The sequence below is a fragment of the Emys orbicularis genome, chromosome 24 (genome assembly GCF_028017835.1).
Source record: "Emys orbicularis isolate rEmyOrb1 chromosome 24, rEmyOrb1.hap1, whole genome shotgun sequence".
Taxonomy (NCBI): Eukaryota; Metazoa; Chordata; order Testudines; family Emydidae; genus Emys; species Emys orbicularis.
In genome coordinates this window covers 15,633,649-15,653,662 of record NC_088706.1, presented here as the reverse complement: position 1 = coordinate 15,653,662, position 20,014 = coordinate 15,633,649, and the positions used below count along the sequence as shown (strand labels likewise).

Genomic DNA, 20,014 nt, shown 5'->3' with positions numbered 1-20,014 from the left:
CCTATCTTCATGGCCCCGCTGGAGGCAGGGCAGCATCATTGTTCCCATTCACAGGTGGTGAACTCAGGCACGGAGAGATCCAGGAAGTTGCCCAAAGTCACCCAGGGAGTCAGCGCAATAGCTGGGAACGGCGCCTAGCTCCCCCGACTCCCACAGCAGTGCCTCAGCCACACGGCCACCCTTCCTCCATTGCCGCCCTGGTGAATTGCGGTGCAGTTCTTGCCAGTGCCAACAAGGCCCTAGTGACTACGCACCAGCACCGCCCTGGTGCTCCCCTCTCTCCATAAAGCAGGGGGCAGCCCTTTGGCTCTTCCTGGGTTGCTCAGCACACCCTGGTGACTGAGTGTGACGGCCTGACTGAGGTCGCAGGCTTAAGCTAGTGCATTAGACCAGCTCTCTAGGGGCTGGGCTGGCTCCCAACGTGTTGGCGTTAAGCTCCGAGCCCTCGCTCGATGGCTTGGGACCCGGACCCACTCTCCCTATGCCAGGACACCACGGCTCAGACCAGCAGGGCCTGCAGCTGAGACCCCTCGCTAGAAAGGGCCAGGAGCTTTGGGCAGGGCATTCGCTCGGGTTAGGCACTCGGTTTGCCAGAGCCCAGGTTTAACCTTCCAGGCCCACTGCACAGCCCAGATTCTCGCTGGCTGCTACGGCGCGAGCGGGTTGGGGCGGGGCTGCGAGTACGGGCAGCCCTTGTGTGTTGAACCCGATGAGAAGGGCACCAGAGCCCACACAGTCAAAGTAAGAACCATAAATCTGACTACATCCTCACGCCTCCCTCCGCCCGCCTGGGCCTGCAGTCAGCGAGTGGAGCAGCAATGCCCAGCCCTCCGAGCGGGGCTCACTGCCACAGAAGGACCCCGTTAGCTATTGTCCCCCAAAGGCAAATCTGATCTGGGAGCGAAGAATGTGTCAGCGCAGAATCTGACTTGCCTCGGTCAGAGAAGAGCCCTGGAACGGGGAACGTCACTCCTGAGCTCAGGGTGCGATGGGACTCCCAGAGCTCGGCTGCTTGCCACTCTGGTCACGGGCTCTGAAGCAGCAGATTCCCTCTTGCCAGGAGCCCCCTGCGCTCTGCCCCAGAGGGAGCGCACCCCTGGCCACACACGGTGTCTGGTGGTGAAATGTTACCCACATGCCCCCCATCCGTACAGTGGGAGCCCACGCACAGGAGGCAACGAGGCCGAGTCCGGCGCTGGGGTGCGCCCGGTAGCGTCACTGTCATGTGGGGCAGTGTCTCTGGTCTGGGGTTGTGCAGCGCCTAGCGCAATGGGTTCTGGCCAGCGACTGGGGCACCTGGGCGCTACCTTGACACACACAGCAGCAGCAGGCACCTATGCTGAGTTGGGCCCCGCGGGAGTTGCATGGAGCCAGGTCTCCAGAGGGCTACTCACCCGTAGCTGCCTTGGACTCTGCTGGAACTACAGCTACCAAACCCAGAGGCACTTAAACCAGCAGCTTCTGTTGACAATGTTGGCCATAACCTGCCAAGCGCCCAGCGGAAAGTGCTAGCCCCACGGTTCTGGTCTGGGGACCAGTTTCTAAAACTTCCCAGGTCAGCTGGCTAGAGTGTTGTCCACTTCCTGTCCTGATCTGCTGTGTGTCAAACAGCTGCCACGCTCCAGCCCAGCCCAGAGCAGGCTGCATTCCTGGGGCGGGGGGGCAGAGGAGTGCAACCCCCTGCGTCCAGGCTCTGCAGGTCGGGGCTTGTCCCTGGGTTCTTGGGACTGTCCACCGGCTCTCTCTGCACAGCTGTGGCCCACAGGATGGTTGGGGTGGGGGTTTATAGACAGGAGCAGTGTCTCTGTTTCCTGTCAGGGTCTGACAGGGATCACAGGCTCCAGCGAGGAGCTGCTGTGTCTCTTACCTTGTTGGAGGCCATCTCGCTGACAGAATGCCTGGTCTGCAGGGTCTCCAGCTGGTCCAAGCACCAGTCCAGCTCTTCCAGGGTCTCGATTGCCAGCTTCTGACAGGCATCCTCTGCGGACAGAGAAGCAGGTGGCATTGGGGAGGGTGCTCGCTGGCCCGCTGGCCAGAGGCCATGCCAGCATGCCCCAGGGTCTCAGCATCACGTCCGTGCCCCCTGGGCCGTGCACTGCAGCTGCTCTGCTCCCAGCATTTACAGCTTGGGCCCAGAGGTGCCTCCACTTCACACTGGTGCTCGGATAGCGTAGCAGCCTCTAGCCCCGAAGTTCTCTCTCCCACTGCCTGGCCTGCTCTGCCCTCTCCAGCCGAGCCGTGCTGCGCTCAGCCTGCCTGCTGGCCGCGCGTGGCTGGAGGGGAAGCCGAGCCGGGGGTGCTGGCAGGGCCGGCTCGTTACATAAAGCACAAATAGCAAATATCGGGTGGAAGTTGCAGCCATTTGTTGTGTTGCCATGGCGACAGCAGGGGTTGAGCCTGACGGGTTCGGTGCCAAGGGAAGGTGCAGGACCGGGGCTCGGGGGGGATTTGGGGTCAGACATGATAATGACGCCTGTAGGGAGCTCTGTTCCCTGGGCTGCAGCAGGCACCGGCTACCAGGCAATCACCAGGCTCACACACCAGAGCTTGTGAGCGGCATCGTCCCTAGAGCTGCCCTGGAGCTGGGCCTGCCCCCCAGCGGCGCGGTGCCAGGACCCGGACACTGCTGTGAGCCTGTCCGAGAAGCTGACCCGGGCACCACCGCGGGGCCTGGTGGCACAGAGCTGAGGGGGAGCCGAACCCCAGCCTGGCTGGGGGAATTGCTGCACTTTCTGCCAGGAAACAACAGGGTTTTCCAGGCCCAAGTGGCTGGTTTTTCCAAGCCCTGGCCACACCGCACACCCCAGGAGTCGGGGACGGGAGCCGAGCCCAGTCCACACAGTGCGGCTTGGCCAAGCTGCCGTTTCCTCTGGGCAGCCCTGGCCCATGGGGTGAATGTCCCTGGCCGCCCTGCTAGCGAGGTTCTGAGGGCAGAGGGGCTGTGATTGTCTGACCACCTGCCCTGAATTAAGGCCGGTGGGAGCCAGGGTACAGCTTTCAGAAAAACCATCCCTCTCGAGGGAGACCCCGGCACAGCCCAGGGCTAATTCCGCTCATTGTGCCTTAGTCCCAGTCTGAACTGGGCTCGCTGCAACTTCCGCCATTGGAGCTTGACAGACTTGTGTCATCAGAGTCCCCAGGCCAGCTCGGGTGTGCAAGGCTGCCCCGGCGTTGATGCCCGAGGTGCATGGGGCCGGGCCCCAAGTCCAGGCAGGAAGCTTAGCAGGCACTGGCCCCTCTGCCAGGATCGGGCCCTATATCGGGCCTTATGACCCTGCCCCAGACAGCAGCCCCATATTATAGAAGAGATGTCCTGGGACACCCTCGCATCCAGCCCCCCAGGGAGGGCGATGCCCACACCCCCTGCCCTACCCAGTAAGGTCAGGCCAGCCTGGAGAAGTGCTCGGCCTTTTAGCGGGGCACAGACTTCTGCAGGGCTGCCAGGCTCTGGGATGAGGGGGTTTATGCCCTGCTTCCACCCAAAGGTGCCCAGGTTCCCCACTGGCTGGCTGAGGGGTGCCCCTCTGGCCCCCACCTGGCGTCAGCACCCCCCACGCTCCCGCCCCAGGCTGAAGCCAGCTGCAGTCGGGTTTGTTTGTGTGTTGCGGGTTGGCCGGGGTCAGAGGAAGCAGGGGCAGGGCCCACCCAGCAGCCCAGCTGGAGGCAGCAGGCCTCCCGCCGGGGCTGGAGCTCAGGCCTGGAGACACGAGCAGAGAGTTTTATTAATGGAACGTCTGACGTCAATAGGAGACTTTCCATCCTTGCTGCGGCATGAAGAGGAGCCAGACAGGAGGGAGCAGGCGAAAACCCGACATGGATCAGGAGGGGCCGTGCCAGAGCCACGGCACGCTCACCCCTTGGGGGACCGGGCTGGGGAGGGGAGCTTCATTCCCACAGGCCTCTGGCCACGGGAGGCCCCATCTCCTGGCAGCTGCCGTTGCAGCGCCTCCTGGGGTGTGGCTCCCGGGGCCAGTGACACCGTCAGGGGGGCCAGGCATGACGGTGCCCATGGCAGGGGACGGTGCCCCTGCAGCGTAGTTCAGAGACAGGCTGTGCATGGCCCTGGAGCTCAGTTGGGCTATTTGCGGAGAGCTGGGAGCAAGCGGAGCTGCCTTGGGCACCTGAGCAGATGACTTGCCCACGTCCACCGTTCTCACCAGTACCAAGGCAAGCTGCAGCCCTGGCACTGGACAGCAGGGAGCTGCTCTGACATCCCAGCCCTGGGCTCAGCAGGGCAGGTGGGTGATGGCTGAGGCCGGAGATTCACGTCCATCCTGCTGGGGAACCCAGGGCCTCGGCAGGGATCCTGGGGGGAGGCCAGTCGGGAAGAGAGATCCTAGGGAGGGTCCGTCTCACCCTCCTGTCAGCTCCAACCAGCTGCTGCTGGCTGCCTCCATGCGGCCGCCTGCGCCCCGGGACAGCCCTGCAGTGAGCCTGGCCCCCGCAGGGAACTTACCCGACAGGCTGGCCTTGCACACAGATGGCGGGTTGCTGCTAGAAGTTCTCCTGCAAGACACGTGGGACAGGCAGCGGCTGAGCATGGCATTGCTGGGGTGCACCTGACTCAAACACACAGTCCCCTCCCCAAGGCCAGCTCCCCATGCCCCATACACTGGGGAGCAGCTTCTGCTGTGTACACGGGAATCAGATTCTCCCCCATCTCCCCTTCCCAGCCCATTGTCCCCAGGAACGTTTGCTCTGTGCTCTTGGGACTGGGGGATCCTCCCCACTTGCCCTTGGGACCTCGCCCCTTGGGATGGGCCCCCCAGCATGCATGTTCAAACCCCTCTGCTGCTGGCTGCTCCCCACTCACTTGCTAGCCACGCGGTCCTGCAGATGCGTCAGCATGGCAAAGTTGCTCCTGACGGTGCGCAGGCTGGCCAGGACCTGTGGGAGAGGAACGCAGCTGCTGAGGGCAAGCAGCACAAGAAAGATCCTGGGCGCGGGCCTGGAGCCAGACAGCTCAGCAGTACTCCAGGGGAGCCCCATGGCTGGGAGCCTGGAATCGGAGACTTACCCTGGAGTCAGGGCTCAGACTGGAATTCACAATCCGCCCCACACCGACGGCAGGAGCAGCAGCCCCTTACGGGGGCAGTGGGGGGTGCAGTGCCAGAGCTCACGGGCAGGATCTGCCCCAGGCCTGGGAGGTGGGTGGAGGCGGAGAGGAGAGGGGACGCCCCAAAGGCCTTTCTGAGCTCTGGAAGCGTGTGCCAGGACGGTGCCTAAGTATTTGGGGGGTGGGGGAGAAGCTGGTGTTTGGATGGGGTGGGTGTATGCTCTGTGCTGTGCCCATCATTCTGTCCTGTCTGTCTGGATCCTCCCTTCCCAGAGGGCCGGACTGAGTGGCTGGGACCCATTCTGCAAGAGGCAGAGTTTTCCCTAGCGGGAGCCGTTTAACACAGGGATGGACGTTTGCTGCGTGTCTGTGCAGTGCCTGGCACAACGGTGCCCCAAGCTGCCTGGCTCCAGGCACACGTGTCTATGGGAGCGTAGGGGCTGTGCAGCGGTGGTATGAAGTGGTGGGTGCTGGATGGAGACGGGCCTGTCTGTGGGGAGCATGGGGTTTGCACTTGGCTTAGATCCAACTCCAGAGCGATTCCCAGCTCCCCCAGCCTCAGGGCAGAAGAGACCCCTACCTGCGCGAAGGGCGTGACGATCATGTCTTCTCCATGCCTGCAAGGGCAAAACGGCACATGAGGCCCCGTGTGGGCAGTGAGGGAGGGGCTGGGTGGGCACCCCGTGCACAGGGCTGGCCCAGGGCCTGGGCACCACAAATTAGGGGGTGAGTGATGTGCTGGCATGGAACCACCCTCTGCCCAGGACGGGATCCACCCTGATCAAGGGAGACCAGACATGTGAGCTGGGAGTCTGGGGTGCCCAGCTGGGGCTGGCCTGGCTGCTGAACAGGCCCAAGCTATGGTGCCTGGCCCCTGAGTTACGCTGGCTGCCCCTTGGCACGATGCCCCCGAGCAATGCAATTCCAGCTCCTGCTGTTCCCTAGCCCTGATCCACAGCTACAGCCTGGTGCCCCGGTGCCTCTGCTCCCTTCAGCGCCAGGCCCACACGTGAGCTCCCCTCCCATCTCCAGAGGATGAGGGCACCAGACCTGAAGACTTCAGCTTTGTCTGGCTGGACTACAGACTAGGGCTAGGGCCTGCTCCAGTCCCTTTGGCCCTTGGCCGGGTGTCTCGGCCTGCCAGCCCCGGGCGAATTCCCCGCAGGGAGGGGCGTCCCAGAGGGGCTGCACGGGGCTGAGGCAGGGCTGGTGCTTACAGGTCGCTGGCGATGGAGGAGTTCCGGGACATGGCTTTGGGAGACAGATCATAGTCGCTGTCGGAGCGGTAGAGGAAGGACTCCCGCCGCTGGCTGTGAGGGACGTTCCCCTGCAGGACCAGGCCAGAGCCGGGGCTGGCTTGGGGGTCAAGCGGGCTCCTCCCCGATGAAAGGCCATTTTCAATGTCAAAGCTGCAGAGAGAGGGAAGGAGGAAAGGCTCAGGAGAGGGGAGGCAGAGAGCCCAGCGCGAGCTGTTCTGGGACGCTCCTGGCTCATTTCTCCCAGCTCTGAACCCCGCTCACTGCATACGGGGCCAGGCCAGGAGCCTGGGGAAGGGGAGGGAACGTGGGCACAGGCTGTGCTGCGCAGGCCGATGAAAGGCCTGAGAAGGGGCAGGGAAAGGGGTTTCTGAACTGCAATCGGGGACAGAGCTGTGGGGCAGACCCAGCCTTGCCCCACAGGCAGCCAGGCACGCTGAGGTGACTGGCACAACGCCCGCTTGCTGCTGGCTCTGTGGGCCATACCCCCACAGCGGGCGACCCCCATGGCAACGAGATGCTGTGGGCAGCCCTAGCTCTCGAGTGTAACCCTAGAAATGCAGAGCACCCCGGTTTGTAGCACCCCTACTCCCAGCCCCACGCCAGCCCCCCAGCACCCAGAGCACTGCAGCATAAGGCCCAGACACGTGGGGCTAAGAGCTCCAGGCCCAGCCCCCTGCAGTGCCCCATCTAACCCCTACCCCCACAGCGCTGCAACCCCCCAGCCCTACTGCCACTGGCCCATCTCTGGGCCCCCTGGGGCAGGGCAGGCATCCTGCCTATCTCACAGGGTGGGCTCCACTCTGGCAGAGGAACCGGATTGTTTTCATCCGAGGGGAGCGGGGTCCTGGCTGTGGGAGCAGCAGTGGGGTGGGTGCAGATCTGGACCATGCAGTGACGCTGGGGGACGGTGCCCAGGCCTGTGCCTTGCTGAATGGGCCGGTTCTTACAGAGCTACAAACGGGGACCAGGCCTGGCCCCCGGGCCTGCTACGTGCTGCTCCCCCCTGCCTGAACCTCATTCCTGCACTCGGCCAGCAGCCAGCACAGCTGCCACCCCCTAGCGCAGGGCTGTGAGCCGTGCTGGGGCAGCTCAGGCTGGTGGGGAGGCCAGGAAGGGCTCTGTGCAGCCAGACTCCAGCCAGATACAGCTTTCGTCTAGTGCTTGTGCAGCAAGAGGGAATGAAGTGCAGTCACGTGCACAGAGCAGGGGCCTGGAAGCCAGGACTCCTGGGTCCTATTACGAGCTCTACCACTGACTCACTAGGCCGCCTTCTGCCTCAGTTTCCCGGTTTGTGTAACAGAGGTAGTAAGATTCACCCGCCACTCATGAACATCTGGGATGTGCTTTAAGCCCCCTGCAGAAGGCAGCTCTCCAAGGGCCCCGTCCAAAGCCCGCTCCATGGAGACACTCCTGGCAGTCCTGCAGGCTGGGCACCAGGCCCCCATGATCCCCGCTAGAGACAGCTGCAAAGAGCCCGGCTCTGTGGATGGAGCAGGGACCCGACCCACCGGTCACCACGAATTAGGGGCTCGGTGCTGCGAGCCCCAGCTCTGCCCCCGCCCGACCAAAGGCAATGGTCCTGGTAGCGCTGCCCAAGCCACACCACTGTACCAGCACATCCCCCATGCTGGAGCCACCTGCAGCAGCAGAGCCGACCTTGGGAAGACGAGGTCAGCGCAGTCGAATGCTGCTCTAACAGCTGCTCAATAGGATTTTCCAGCAGCAGCTGCTGCCCCCACTTTGGGATGGAGTCAGGAGCCCCCATTCCCATCGACTGGCCCAGCTCAGCTAATCAGCGCACTTGTCTCCTTCCCTGCAGGAAGGTCACAGCTGGGGGGGGGGGGGGGGAGGAGGGGGAGGGGAGGGAGAAGGAAGCAATGGGCTTGGCCGAGCCATGGACCATCCAGAGGGCTGGTTCACTGGGGTTTGTAGGAACCTGTGTGTCTGTTGCACGCCCCACACTGCCTGTCCCAAGGCAGGGAGCTGGGCAGCAGCTCCCCAATGGTAACGTGGGACAAACTCTCCAGGGAGCTGGCGAGCTCCGGCTGGGTTTGGTTTGGCTCAGCCCCGAGGCCAGGGCACTGGACTCTAGCCTGCCCAGCTCAGATTCGCCCGGCCGTGAAAACAGCCCTTCAACATCTCACTGCTGGGAAGCACGTCTCCACCTTCAGCCGGTCTTGTCCCTTCCTTACCGTCACCCCGTTCTCCCAACACATCCCCCGGGCAAGCCCCGCTCCAGTTCTCATGCTCGGGTGGAACCCACCCTTGTTTATGGCTCGAGCTGCACATGGAAACGCAGCCCCCGCTGGGAAGCTGAGCTGAGAACCGTCCCCACCCCGTCGACGGTGCAATGCCAAGGCCCGGGGCTGCTTTTCAGCAGCACGGCCATTTCCTGGACGCTGACAACGGAATTATTTGCTTTGGCCTGAGCTGCTCGTCCTCCTCGCAGGACGCCTTCCCCCTCCAAAGGATGCTGGGAGGTGGAAAAGGCACGGCAGCGTGGAGTGGCTCGTGTCAGCTGGTTTGGGAGATGGAGGGGGCCCCAGGATGGGCTGAGAATTGCTGAGGAGCAGTGGGGGTGTCAGGGAGCAGCGGAGAGAGAAGGCCCAGCTCCTGCTCTGCCGGCGATACAGAATTTACCCATTTGTCAATGGAAAAAGCCCTCGACTCCATCACTTCCACAAAGCAGTAGCGACTAGCGGAGTATGCCGATAACACTTGCAGCTGAACCCCAGCTGGGAGGGGTTGCAAGCACTTGGGAGGACAGGGCTACAATTCCAGCCCTATAGATAGCACAGGGAAATCTGGGCTCTGTCCCCACCTGTCCCCATGGAGACATTCGCCTGATGGGAACGCTCCCCTCGGTGAAGGCGTAACCCCACCGGAAATCAGAGCCCGTGGGCACTGCCCTTCCCAGCTCTCTGGCTTCCCATGGGCTCAGAGACACCGGCTGGACCGTCAGTCCCTGCCCAGCACGCTGACCACCCTGGGAATCCTCTGTCACTAACGGGGCGTCCATCCAGGCCCTGCTCCCCGCCCCGCCACGGCTCCCTTCAGCCTGCAGCGTTCCCACGGCGCTAGCCGGGGCATGCGGAAAGGCAGCCGGCACGTCCCAGCAACCAGTCGTGGGGACCGGCTGCGCCGCAGGATGTGGGGCTGAGCAAGCAGGGTTAGGGGATGGGCTTTGCTGCAGCTCGGGTGGGAAGGGCCAGGGGGGCCATGTCCTGCCCGTGCCCATTGGTTGCTTTCCAGGGCTGTAAACGTGCCCAGACGCCCTGCTCTCGCCCCCCCCCCCCAGCAACCGCTGCCCTGCCCCTCCCCTCCCCCCCCACACAGTCCAGGTCACACCTGGCTGGGGGAGCTGGGTGCAGAGCCCTCGACACACGTTACCCCCTGCGCCTCCTCCCCTCTGAACGCGCCCGGAGCCCGCTAAAGGGGAGCCAGCCCCCACTCTGCCTCCTTGCCCCATCAGTCCCAGGAGGGGCTGGAGCCAGGGACTTCCCCAGCTGGCCCTCAAGCGCCTCAAAGGCAGCACAGCCAGAGGGAGCCACTCGGGTTGGAGCCCCTGGCATTACAGGGCGCGCTGAGGCAGCAGGCTCCAGCCCCAAAGCCAACAAGCAATGGGGTCCCCCGTCCCCAGGCTGGTTCTTTCGCACACAGCCCATCGCCAGAGCCTGCACTGAGGTCTATGGGCTGGCAGTGTCGGCAGCCGGCTGGCCCGAGCTGGGCTGGCCATGGGATTTGAGCCCAGTGGGCACACGGCAAGCGGCGCAGTTACCGTCTGTGCTTCTGCGCGATGTCGATGGGCCGGTTGACGGCGCGGGGCGAGCCGGCCAGGTGGCCGTTGCAGACCATAAGGGCACAATCTGCCAAGGCCACGGAGCCACAGCTTGTGGGCAGGCTCATCCTGTCCCGTGCCCTCCAGCTGCTCCCACGCCAGCAGGCCCAGGCCCCTGCACACCTGCAGGGAGAGCAAGTCTTCTCCTCTAGCGCGGGGGCCTGGCCCGAGACTCCCATGGGCCACCCTGTGGCACCGCCAGCACTGCGTCCGTGGCCAGCTCCCCACAGCGCCTTCCGCTGCACCCCTAGGTCTAGGGGGCTCTGTGGAGCTGCAGCCCAGGGTGGGCTGGGCATGGGCACCTCGCCATGCTGCGCCCAGCTGCCCTCTGCCTCTCTGCTCCCACGAAGCGGCTCCACACAGCCATGGCTGGCTCTCCCTGCGTGTCCCCTCTCCACGCTGCCTGCTCCTGGCGAGGGGGCCGGCTCCCCCCGGCCGGCTGCAGGCTCAGATGCACCCCCACCCCCCGCTCCGGTGGCTGGCTTGGCTTTGCCTTGCTCTGCCCCAGAAGTTCCTTCCCCCTGCCAGCAACCGGCACAGGACCCTCTGCGAGCCCAGCTCGCAGCTCCGCGTGATGCCACTGGGGGGAGGAGGGAGGGGCCAGCTGGCACGTTCAGCTCTCTGCAAATATTTCCCTTTAACTCCTTCCAGCCCAGCGTGTGCCCTGCTGGCTCCTGCCCACGGCCGCTCCCTGGCACGCCCCCGGGGCACAACTGGCACAGGCTGCCTCGTGCCCCAGGAACCAGCGTGCCAGGGGTGCAGGCAGGAGAGCTGCCGGCTGGCAGACCCACTCTTGGAACCAGCAGGCGAGGGGTTAACACAAGACCTAGGGTGGACCCCTGGAGAAGCAGGGGCCGGGCTCGGGACATGGGGGCTGGATACCACCTGGCAGCAGGGTAATGACATGGTGGTTCCAGGCATGGCAGCCTTCGTGCCCCAGTGACGGTGACAGGCAAATCCACCTCCCCCAGGTGGGGGCCCACGGTTCGTGTCCAGACACAGATGTGGGGCTCCAGGGGACAACAGGCAGGATTTCACCCCCCCGGGGTGAGACAACCGCTGCCCCAGCCCTTTGCTCAAAGCCCCAAATCCGCCCCCCCTTCCCCAGAGCCGCAGCTGAGCCTGTCCAGGAATGGGAAGTGACGCTCTGCCCCGCTCTCCAGCCCCCACGACCGTCGCATCCGAGACCCTCGCCGCATGGGACACATTTCCCATCACTCCCTGGCCGAGGCAGGGCTGTGAGCCCCAGGAGGCAAGTGGGGAACTGAAGCACAGAATCAGCAGCTGGTCCACGCTCACAGAGCAGGGACCTGCGCCCACTCTCCCGAGTCCCACGCAGGGCCCTACCCACCAGGCCAGCCGGCCTCTCACCCCTCTGCCCTGCTGGGCTCGCTGCACGGTGCTTTGCGGAGCCAAAGGGCTGCTCCTTTACCCCACCACATCAGTTTAGAGGCAATGGCAGCGGAAGCAGCCCAACGCTGTGTGTGGACGCAGCTCACGCTGCCTAGGGTGGGGTGACTGTTCCCACGCAGTGATGGGGTGATGCCGTGCTGGGGGGTCTGACATGGAGCAGTGTCGGGGGGCCATGGTCAGACAGCACCCTTGGCACAGTGCAGAATAGTGCTTCCAAGCCCCAGGGCCTTTCCCTGGCATTTCACACAGACACAGGTCTGGCTCCTGCTGACGTTTCCAACGGTCCTTCGGCATGGGCGAGTGGGTGGACGGACCCCAGCCTAGCACCTGATGACCTGGGTCCAAGTCCCTGCTCTGCCACAGGCTTCCTGTGGGGACCCTAGGCGCTGTGCTTCAGTTACCATCTGCCCGGGGGTAACAGCCTGGCCCTGCCTCCCGGGGGGCTGGGAGGATAAACACAGTGAAGACCGTGAGGCTGTAGCAGCATCACCTACCCAGCCTGGCCTCAGGTTCCACGCAGTGCCTGGGGCTGATCACCTGTCCGCACTCTCTCCCAGGGCAAGTGGCCGGCCAGCTAGCCCAGGCGCACAGACCTTGAGCCGGGCCACAGGGCTCAGAGCAATTCTTTAGGCAAAACCACCCAAAGAAAGCAGCTCCTCTGGCCACCCTGGGCTTGGCTCTCAGCTTTCCCGGTAGGAGCCCAGCTCCTAAGGTCTGAGGGACTGAGCATCCTCAGCCCTTCCCAGAACTCCTGGCCCCTTCCCAGCCGGGTCGGGTCAATGGGCCGTAAAGGGGCAGGCCATGCACCTGCCAATTCTTCACTGCAGCAGCAGTAACGATAGCAGCGCCTCGCAGCCCCTGCTCTCCTCCTCCGGACCCCGGGAGGGGCTCTGCACACAGAACTGCCCTCTGCAGGGCTCTGTGGGGCGAAGTAGGAGAGGCCCCAAACTGGGCAAGAGTGGCAACTGCGCTGGTGTGTTACTGGGCGAGAGCAGAGCATGCAGGAGAGTTCCCCTCGGAGCTGTGCCTGCCAGCGATACCCCCAGTGATTGAGACAGGCAGTGCTGTGGAGCATCAGCCGAACAGCCACCCGGGCTTGGCCCAGACTGGCGGGAGAGAGAAACAAGACTTCCACTTAACTCCCCTTTCCAGTCACCCTAGGAGCCATTTGTAACTCCAGCGGGTGCAAACAGTCAGACAAATGGGGTGGGATTTAATTAGCTGAACTGGGGTTTTTAATGGCCATGTGCTGCCGGGGCATCAGTTTCCCGACTCCCTGGAAAGGCAGCTTCGCACCAGGCTGGGGCCCTGGGTCAAAGGAAGCAGTGTCCCCAGCTGACGCACCAACACCACTTCTGCAGAACCTGGGTGCTCCGGAGAAGTCTCCTCCCCTTGGCCTGGCTAGCGGCTGCTCATCTGGTGAGCTCTGATCGGACCAGGCACAAGCCAGCAGAGCTGCAGGGCTGTCAGCTAACGGGTTTGTTTAGCTTTTCCTGCACGCCGCTGAATTTCCTTATGGCCATCGACAAAACAAAGTATCACGAGGAAAACCAAACGCAGACAGGTGCAGGCAAACCCCAAGGGACCGCCAGAGCAGGGGGGCCTGAGAGCCCCTCTCCAGCTCACAGCTTGTGCCTTTGCTCATGGCCCATTCTGCTCCCCCGTCACAGATACACCCAGCTCCTGGCATGGGCGCCGCCTGGGATGTCTCCAGCCAAGATGCCAGGGCAGAGTCTAGGCTCTGAGCAAAATCCAGCCCTGTAATATTTGCTCCAAACGGCTGGGTCCCTCCCACAGGCCAGAAGCCAGCGCTGGGGTAGGGGGTGGGACAGTATTTGATTTGAAGGCTTCTAACCTCCCAAACCATGTGTAGGTGCAAAAACCAACCCCAGCCTGCCAGGCCCCCCTGGTTGGGTGTTATCCCCGCTCCAGTTCAGCACAGAGAATATTTAATCTCTGCACAGCTGCCTTTCACACTGGTACCATTTCTACACCCAATGTGAATGGTCTGGCAGGGAGGGGGCATCTACACCCAATGTGAATGGCGTGCACCTCCGTCGAGGAATAGAGCTGGCACGAGCCCCTGGACCAGCACGGTTTGAGTGGAGCGGCATGTTTACCAATGTGCACGGTGCACAGACGGTCTCCCCGCCGGGGAAAGGGAGCTGCAGGTGCTCTGAGATAGACCGAGGGCTGTCTGGATTCACCGGATACATTCACACTGCAAATAAAAGGTGTGTTCATAACCCATGTGAGCCAACTGGGGTTAGAACAGCAGGGAAAACACGGCACTCAGCTGTCCCCTCGGGTGAGCAGCTGCAGTTAATCAGAGCAGCACCAGCGGCTGACACGTCGAATTGCAGCGTAGCTCACGGGGTTACGAACATGACTTTTATTGGCAGTGTGGACATTGCAGACTGTGCACCTGCTACAGCCCCCCGCAGCCAGGCTCCTCATGGTACCTGACTGCACCCCCACTCAGTGCGTCCCCAGGGCTGCCCCACAGCCACGCGCTCAGCGGGGAGGGGGTGCAGGGGAGGTTAGTTCTGAGCTCGTTCTCCTTTCTCCAGCAGTGGAAGAGACCCAGGGCCACAGAGTCGTGCCAAGCACCTTCCACCAGCATGAAAGGCGAGCTAAGGACCCACGGCCCGGCGAGGCTGCTGGCCTTGTGTGACGGGGAAGCCATCCCCACGGCCTGTGCTCCACCAAAGCCTGCACAGGTCCCGCCAGGCCCCTCTCCAGCTGGTTTCCAGCCATTGCTGTGACAGAAACGGGGCAGCTCAGAACCGCGCTCAGGGAAAACGGCAGGAAGGTTTCCTGGCCTGGCCTGGCCTGGCCCAGCACCCCTGCGGCTCCCGCTTTCCCATCTGCTCCCTGCCAGATCCCAGCCTGGCTTCCGTTTCCATGGTGTCGTGAGAAAGTGCATAGCCCCAGGACATGGCCAAGGGAGCAGAGTAAGGAGGAAAGCCACCCGGCCGGGGGAATCCCAGCTGTGTGCCCATGAAATCCCTCGCGACAGCCCCACTCACCGGGGCAGTGGCGGGTCCTCACACTGGGCCTGGGACGGCCACTCTGGCAAGTCACTTTCCTGCATTCCCATGTCCCCCCCGTGCCATAAGGCCACGGTGCCAAGGGTCAGAGACTGCAGCCCTTGGGCTTGCAGCGGCATCCTGGGCCCAGAGCCGAGCTCACCCTGCAGGGAGCTTCTCATCTGGAGCTCACCCCAGGCCAGACCTGGCCCGGTTCTCCCTGCCAGAGCGACATCCCCTGCCAGTGCTGCTCAGCCTCACACAGAGGGTAGACGCAGTGGGCTCCCCGCCGTGCCCATCACAGCTGCAGGCCGGATCCCAGCTGCCCTGGTGCTGGGCGGACATGCATCACTGGAGCGGCTCCCAAATCGATTCAAGCATCGATCCACCCGTCCGTGCCGAGATGCGACCTTCAGCGACCTCTGTGAGCCAGCCGGCCCCAGACACGCAGCGGGGGGTGGGGGGTGCTGAAGAGGCTCCATGCAGCTCTCATCTGCCTTGTTCTGAAGGCAATTAGAGGGAGGGCCCAGGCGGCCCCTGCCCCTCGCAGGAAGCCCATGGGGCAGCAGGCCGAGCGGGAGTGCTCTCCCTGGCGGATGGGCCCCTAGCAAGCAGCTGCACACGCTCTGCTCTCTGCAGTCACAGCCGGTACTCGATGGAGGTGGCTCATGGGTCCCATAGTGCCCATCTCTTCCCCTGGCGCCAACAGGATCCTTACAAGACGTCTCCAGCACGGGGGCTCCCAGCCCTTTTCTGGGGAGACGATTCCCCGGGCTCATACATCCTGCTGGCAGGGCGTCCTCCTTGGTACTTGTCACTCCAGTTCCTCACCCTACGCTCTGGGTCTGTCCCACTCCCACTCGTCCTGGAGCTGGCCTGGGATGGGGCTGTCCTGGCCCAGCAGCGTGAGGCCAGCAGGTGCCTGGCCGGGTGTGACGAAGTGGGACTGTTCTTAATGTTTCCTCTGAATACTGTGTGGGTGCCTCAGTTTCCCCTATGCATTTCTTAAGTCTCTAGGTGGAGAAATAAAGGCCAGTGTGCATAAATCACTGACACTCTGTCTCCCTGGCAACAAATGGTGGGGGCCTTCCCCCCCTGCAAGGGAATAGCTAATGGTGAACAAAGATCAGGTGACCTCCTGGCCCTGGAAAGAGACAAAGCCCAGAGAAGGAGGGGCTGGAGGGGGGTTCAGTTGGGTGCTTGCTGGGAACGGGGAAGGGAGTGCAGACGAGGGTGTCTGGCTCTCCGAACCCCATAATGGACCCGGCCGAGGGGTCCCGTTCACCACTGTACCTACAAGCTCTGTTTTAGACCGTGTTCCTGTCATCTAATAAACCTCTGTTTTACTGGCTGGCTAAGAGTCACGTCTGACTGCGAAGTGGGGGTGCAGGGCCCTCTGGCTTCCCCAGGACCCCGCCTGGGCGGACTCGCTGTGGGAAGCGCACGGAGGGGCAGAGGATGCTCAATGCTCCAAGGTCAGACCCAGGAAGGTGAAGCCGTGTGAACTTCTTGCCCTGAAGACGGTCTGCTCCGAGGAAGAGGAGGCTCCCGAAAGTCCTGCCTGGCTTTGTGGGGAGCAGTTCCAGAGCATCGCCCGGGGATTCCGTGACACCGGGCAGCACAGGAAGGTTTTTCCTTCCCTAAATACCTAAGAGCTCGGAGCAAACCACCAACCCCCCGCGCTCTCCTGGTCCATTGAACCGTCTGATTTCAGAACATCGAGACTTTGCACTTATGCAGACAGGCCCACAGCTCAGCATCCCCAGCGCTTCATTCATTCAGCATCTCTCTGCACCTGGCAGCAGTGAGGCAGAGGGGTTAAGCTCTGCAGCAGAGCTGGGAACCCAGGAGTCCGGACTGCTTGCTAGAGCAGCCTGGGTGCGGGGTGGGAGCGTCATACTGGGCTGTGTGTTCGCCCGCCTTGGCAGCGTGCAGGTGCCGCTGTGGGAGAGAGGTGCTGGGGGCGTTATTAGGAGACCGATTTCCACAGCTCCCTCAGATGCCAGAATGCAGCCAGAGTGTGTCGCAGAGAGGTCCAGAGATGCTGCAGCTGTGGCTCCATGGTAGCTGATTTGGCTCACCCCTGCTCTGTCCCAGGGCCCCGGGCCTCCCACACACAGATGGGCCGGGAGGACAGGGACCCCGAACGTCACCCCCCACCCCATGGGAACCATCACTTAACCCCCCTTTCCCTTCTGTCTGTACCCCATGCAGGAGTGCCCCCGGACGGGGGAACAGCTGTCTGGCAGCATCCTCCCAGGAGCCAGATGCAGGTGCCAGCAGCTCCAGTAACTTCAGCCACCCCTGAGCGGAGTGGCCCCAAGCCCAGAAAGATGAGCCATCCCCACCTCCCAGAGGGACCCAGGACAGCGAACCTGAGGCAGAGAAGAGAGAGAGTTCTGGGGAGGACGGGAGAAGGTGTTTCCCTTGCCCCAGCAGCAGCCAGCGGGTGGTCCCAGGTTCGTTCCAGGCTCCCAGATAAAATGGCTCCGTAACATTATTTTGTGCATCCTCCCAACACGGCCACTCACCATGACAGTGGAACAAGAAGTGCCTCCTAGTTTGCAGCCTGGTTCCGGGCCAAGAGAAACTGCTGCATTTGCTCCTAAATAGGAAATTCTGGCTCCCAAGGGCGAGCAGGACAGGCGCCACTGCTCTCCATCAGGCAGGGGCAGCACTCGGCAGCATCTGCCAGGCTGCCTGACAGCCCCGGACACGGAAACCCGAGCCAGGCCGTGCTGGGCAGCCCCTGCTGAGAGGTGTAGCTCACCCTTTAGCAGCCCCCTCCCCATTCTCTCCTCAGCATTGTGGCCCAGCGTCGGGATGACGCCCATGGACCCTGTGTCCTCTCCGGCAGGATCCCCAGGTCCCTGGGGGACTGAGGCTTCGCAGCCCCTCCAGGGCCGGTCCTTGACACAACCAAGCTCCCGAGCAGTTGGTCGGACTGCGAGGGGAGAGACTGAGGGGAAAGAGAAGCCAGGCCACACGATTGCAGCGGGTGGGGGCTCAGGCCCCGCGCCGGGGTAAGACCAGGCAGGTGTTGATCCTTGAGGTTGTAGATGTGCAAAAGGAATGTGCTGTGGCCAGGAACATGCTCCTCCGACGCCCCCCAGTGCCCTCCCCTACTTCCGGCTCACAGACGCAGCCCCGGCACACAGAACCCCCTTGTGAAACGCACTGGAAGGGGAAGTGTGTCCGGGCCATGGGCAGGCAAACAGCTCATGGGAGATTGACCCAACAGCCCCGGCTTGGCAGGGAGATCAGTGTGTGGGCAGGTGGGGCTGTGCCCAGAGCCCTGGCAAAGGAGGTCACTGTATGCCCACAGCTACTGCGCCTGCAACGCCCCAGCTGGCGAAGCTATTGTCCAGCCAGAGGAAAATGCTGCCACATCCCCTGCATCAGTGCCCCTGGCTTGGCAGAAAGGCCCCAGAGTCCGCAGAGACAGGCTCGCAGCAGCCCCCTTGTTCCCTGTGGAAGGAGAGATTCCCTGTGTCTCCTTGTCAGGCTCGTGATATTTGGTGTCTCTCTGGCTGCCCCCGCTGCTGGAGTCAGGGGGTGGGGGTGGGGGTGTCTCTCGCTGAAGAAGTTTCTCCTCCTCCTGGTTGTCAAGCAAAGTTTGAAGTTGTGGGCCGGGGGTGACGCAGATGCTCAGAGACAGGTGAAGACCCGGCCCCCCCCCGGTACGATCTGTCCAATGCTCCCGGCTCTGGGGCCGGACTCGTGATCTTTGCATGTTTGGGGCTGGCTGCTGAGCCCATCGGGAGCTCTGGCCCCGGCTCACAGTGATCTGTGGGGTGGAGTGTCCAGACCCCATTCCCTCCTCCTGCTGCCAGGCCGTGCCATGGGCTCCCAGCCAGCACAGCAGAGCCACAGCAAGGAATCGGACGAGACCGTGGAGAGGCTGAAGTCTGCGCCGTTCTCTCTCGCCCGGATCTGACCTGATCCTGGGAGACAGCCCTCCCCACCTGCGGGGCTGTTTCAGGCTCTGCCGAGCTCTCCGGAGCGGGGCTGAATGCAGCCACCATTCGTGCTGTGGGTGCCCAGCCAGGACTCCACATCCCTGGCCTCCAGCTGGAGCTGGCCACAGCCCTGGTGCTAGTTTGGCATGGCTTTGCCTTACTGATAGGCGGGTGCTTTAAAAGCCAAAGGTCTCGCTGCCCCTTATCACCTGCCGTGGTGTCACGGAGCCAGCGGAGCTCTCGCTCTGTGTCCTGCTTCCCATCTACACGGCCTGCGAGCTCCAGCAGCAAGGCCTCTCCCCGGCCCAAGAGCTGCCTGAGCTGGGCCCCGTGAGGCGTTTGGGCGCTGGGAGCCGCCCAGGGCAGAGCTGGTCCAGAGAACGGCCACTGGACGCAACGGCTGGAGCTGCCCAGGAACCATTGGGCACCTCCTGTCCAGAGCGACGTGGGGCTTGAGATCTCCCATTGCACCTCCTGCAGGGCGGGTTCCGCTCTCAGCAGGAGTTTGTCCGTCCGTCTGTCCATCTGAGAGGCTGCTCCCCACCGAACTCCTCCTGCCCAGGCTGGTCAAGTGCCCCCTGGCTTGGGGTTCCCAGCTCTCCAACCCAGGGCCTGGTGTGCAGGGGCGGAGCACCCACTGCCCTCAGGGAAGACCAACGGGCTGCAGGTGCCTCAGCATCCAGCAGCTCCCACTCAGAGCCACGGAGAAGCCCCCTCTCCCCGAGAGCAAGAATTTCTTGGAAGATTTGGTCCTAGGAGAGTGATGCTGAGGGGCAGACCCCAGCCGTAAAACAGGAGCAAGGGGGCTGACCCATGGCTGGGCCAAGAGGGGCCAGTTATTATTTAAAAAACCCAAGTAAGGTTAGCGGGAAACCAGTGCAGCCCCAAAGAATGTGGTGCAGCCCGGAGCCACTAGGTGTCAGCACAGACAGGCCAACGGAGACGCTGGCACAGCGTGGGGAGCCCGGTGCCCGAGGGCTGTGCCGCAGAGGTGCCAGGGGCACGCCGGGGCCCAGCACACTCGGGTCTTGGCACCGCGCCTTTCCCAGGAGACTAGTTACTGAATTAAACATACTTTCCGTCCCACGCGATCTCCTTTGATGCTCACCGGCCAGCCTGGGCCCTGGGCCGTCCGTCCGTCCTGGGAGGTTTGTTTCCTCTATAAATAGTTCTTGTTGCCATTGCAAAGGGTTCAGCTGCTCACATCCTGCACCAGAGGCAGGGCAGCCTCGTGACCCCGCGCGTGAGGACCTGCTGGGCCAGCTCTGGGGCCGTCATTCCTGCACCCCGCCCCCCCAGCTCAGGGATTCGTGGGGGAGAGAGAGCCCAGGAATGGAATGGTGCTGCCAGCATCACACGCTGCCTTATGCAGCCTGTCTGGAAATGTCACCGGGGCTGCGGGCCAGCGCCAGGCAGCATCTGCAGAGCAGTGGCCCAGGAGTGCAGCCGGCCACACGGTT

The 20,014-nt window shown here is 63.2% G+C and overlaps 1 protein-coding gene across 2 annotated transcripts in view; it reads right to left on the bottom strand.

The window, feature by feature from the left end:
• PDE4C (phosphodiesterase 4C) overlaps window positions 1-20,014 on the bottom strand; it is a 101,063-nt gene that overhangs the window by 21,202 nt on the left and 59,847 nt on the right. For both annotated transcript variants that reach the window (XM_065422382.1, XM_065422381.1), the window contains exons 4-8: window positions 6,274-6,465; window positions 5,637-5,673; window positions 4,814-4,887; window positions 4,457-4,506; window positions 1,868-1,980 (exon numbers count right to left, since the gene is read on the bottom strand). In XM_065422382.1, coding sequence (XP_065278454.1) covers window positions 1,868-1,980; window positions 4,457-4,506; window positions 4,814-4,887; window positions 5,637-5,673; window positions 6,274-6,465 — 466 coding nt within the window. The remainder of the gene's footprint in view (window positions 1-1,867; window positions 1,981-4,456; window positions 4,507-4,813; window positions 4,888-5,636; window positions 5,674-6,273; window positions 6,466-20,014) is intronic.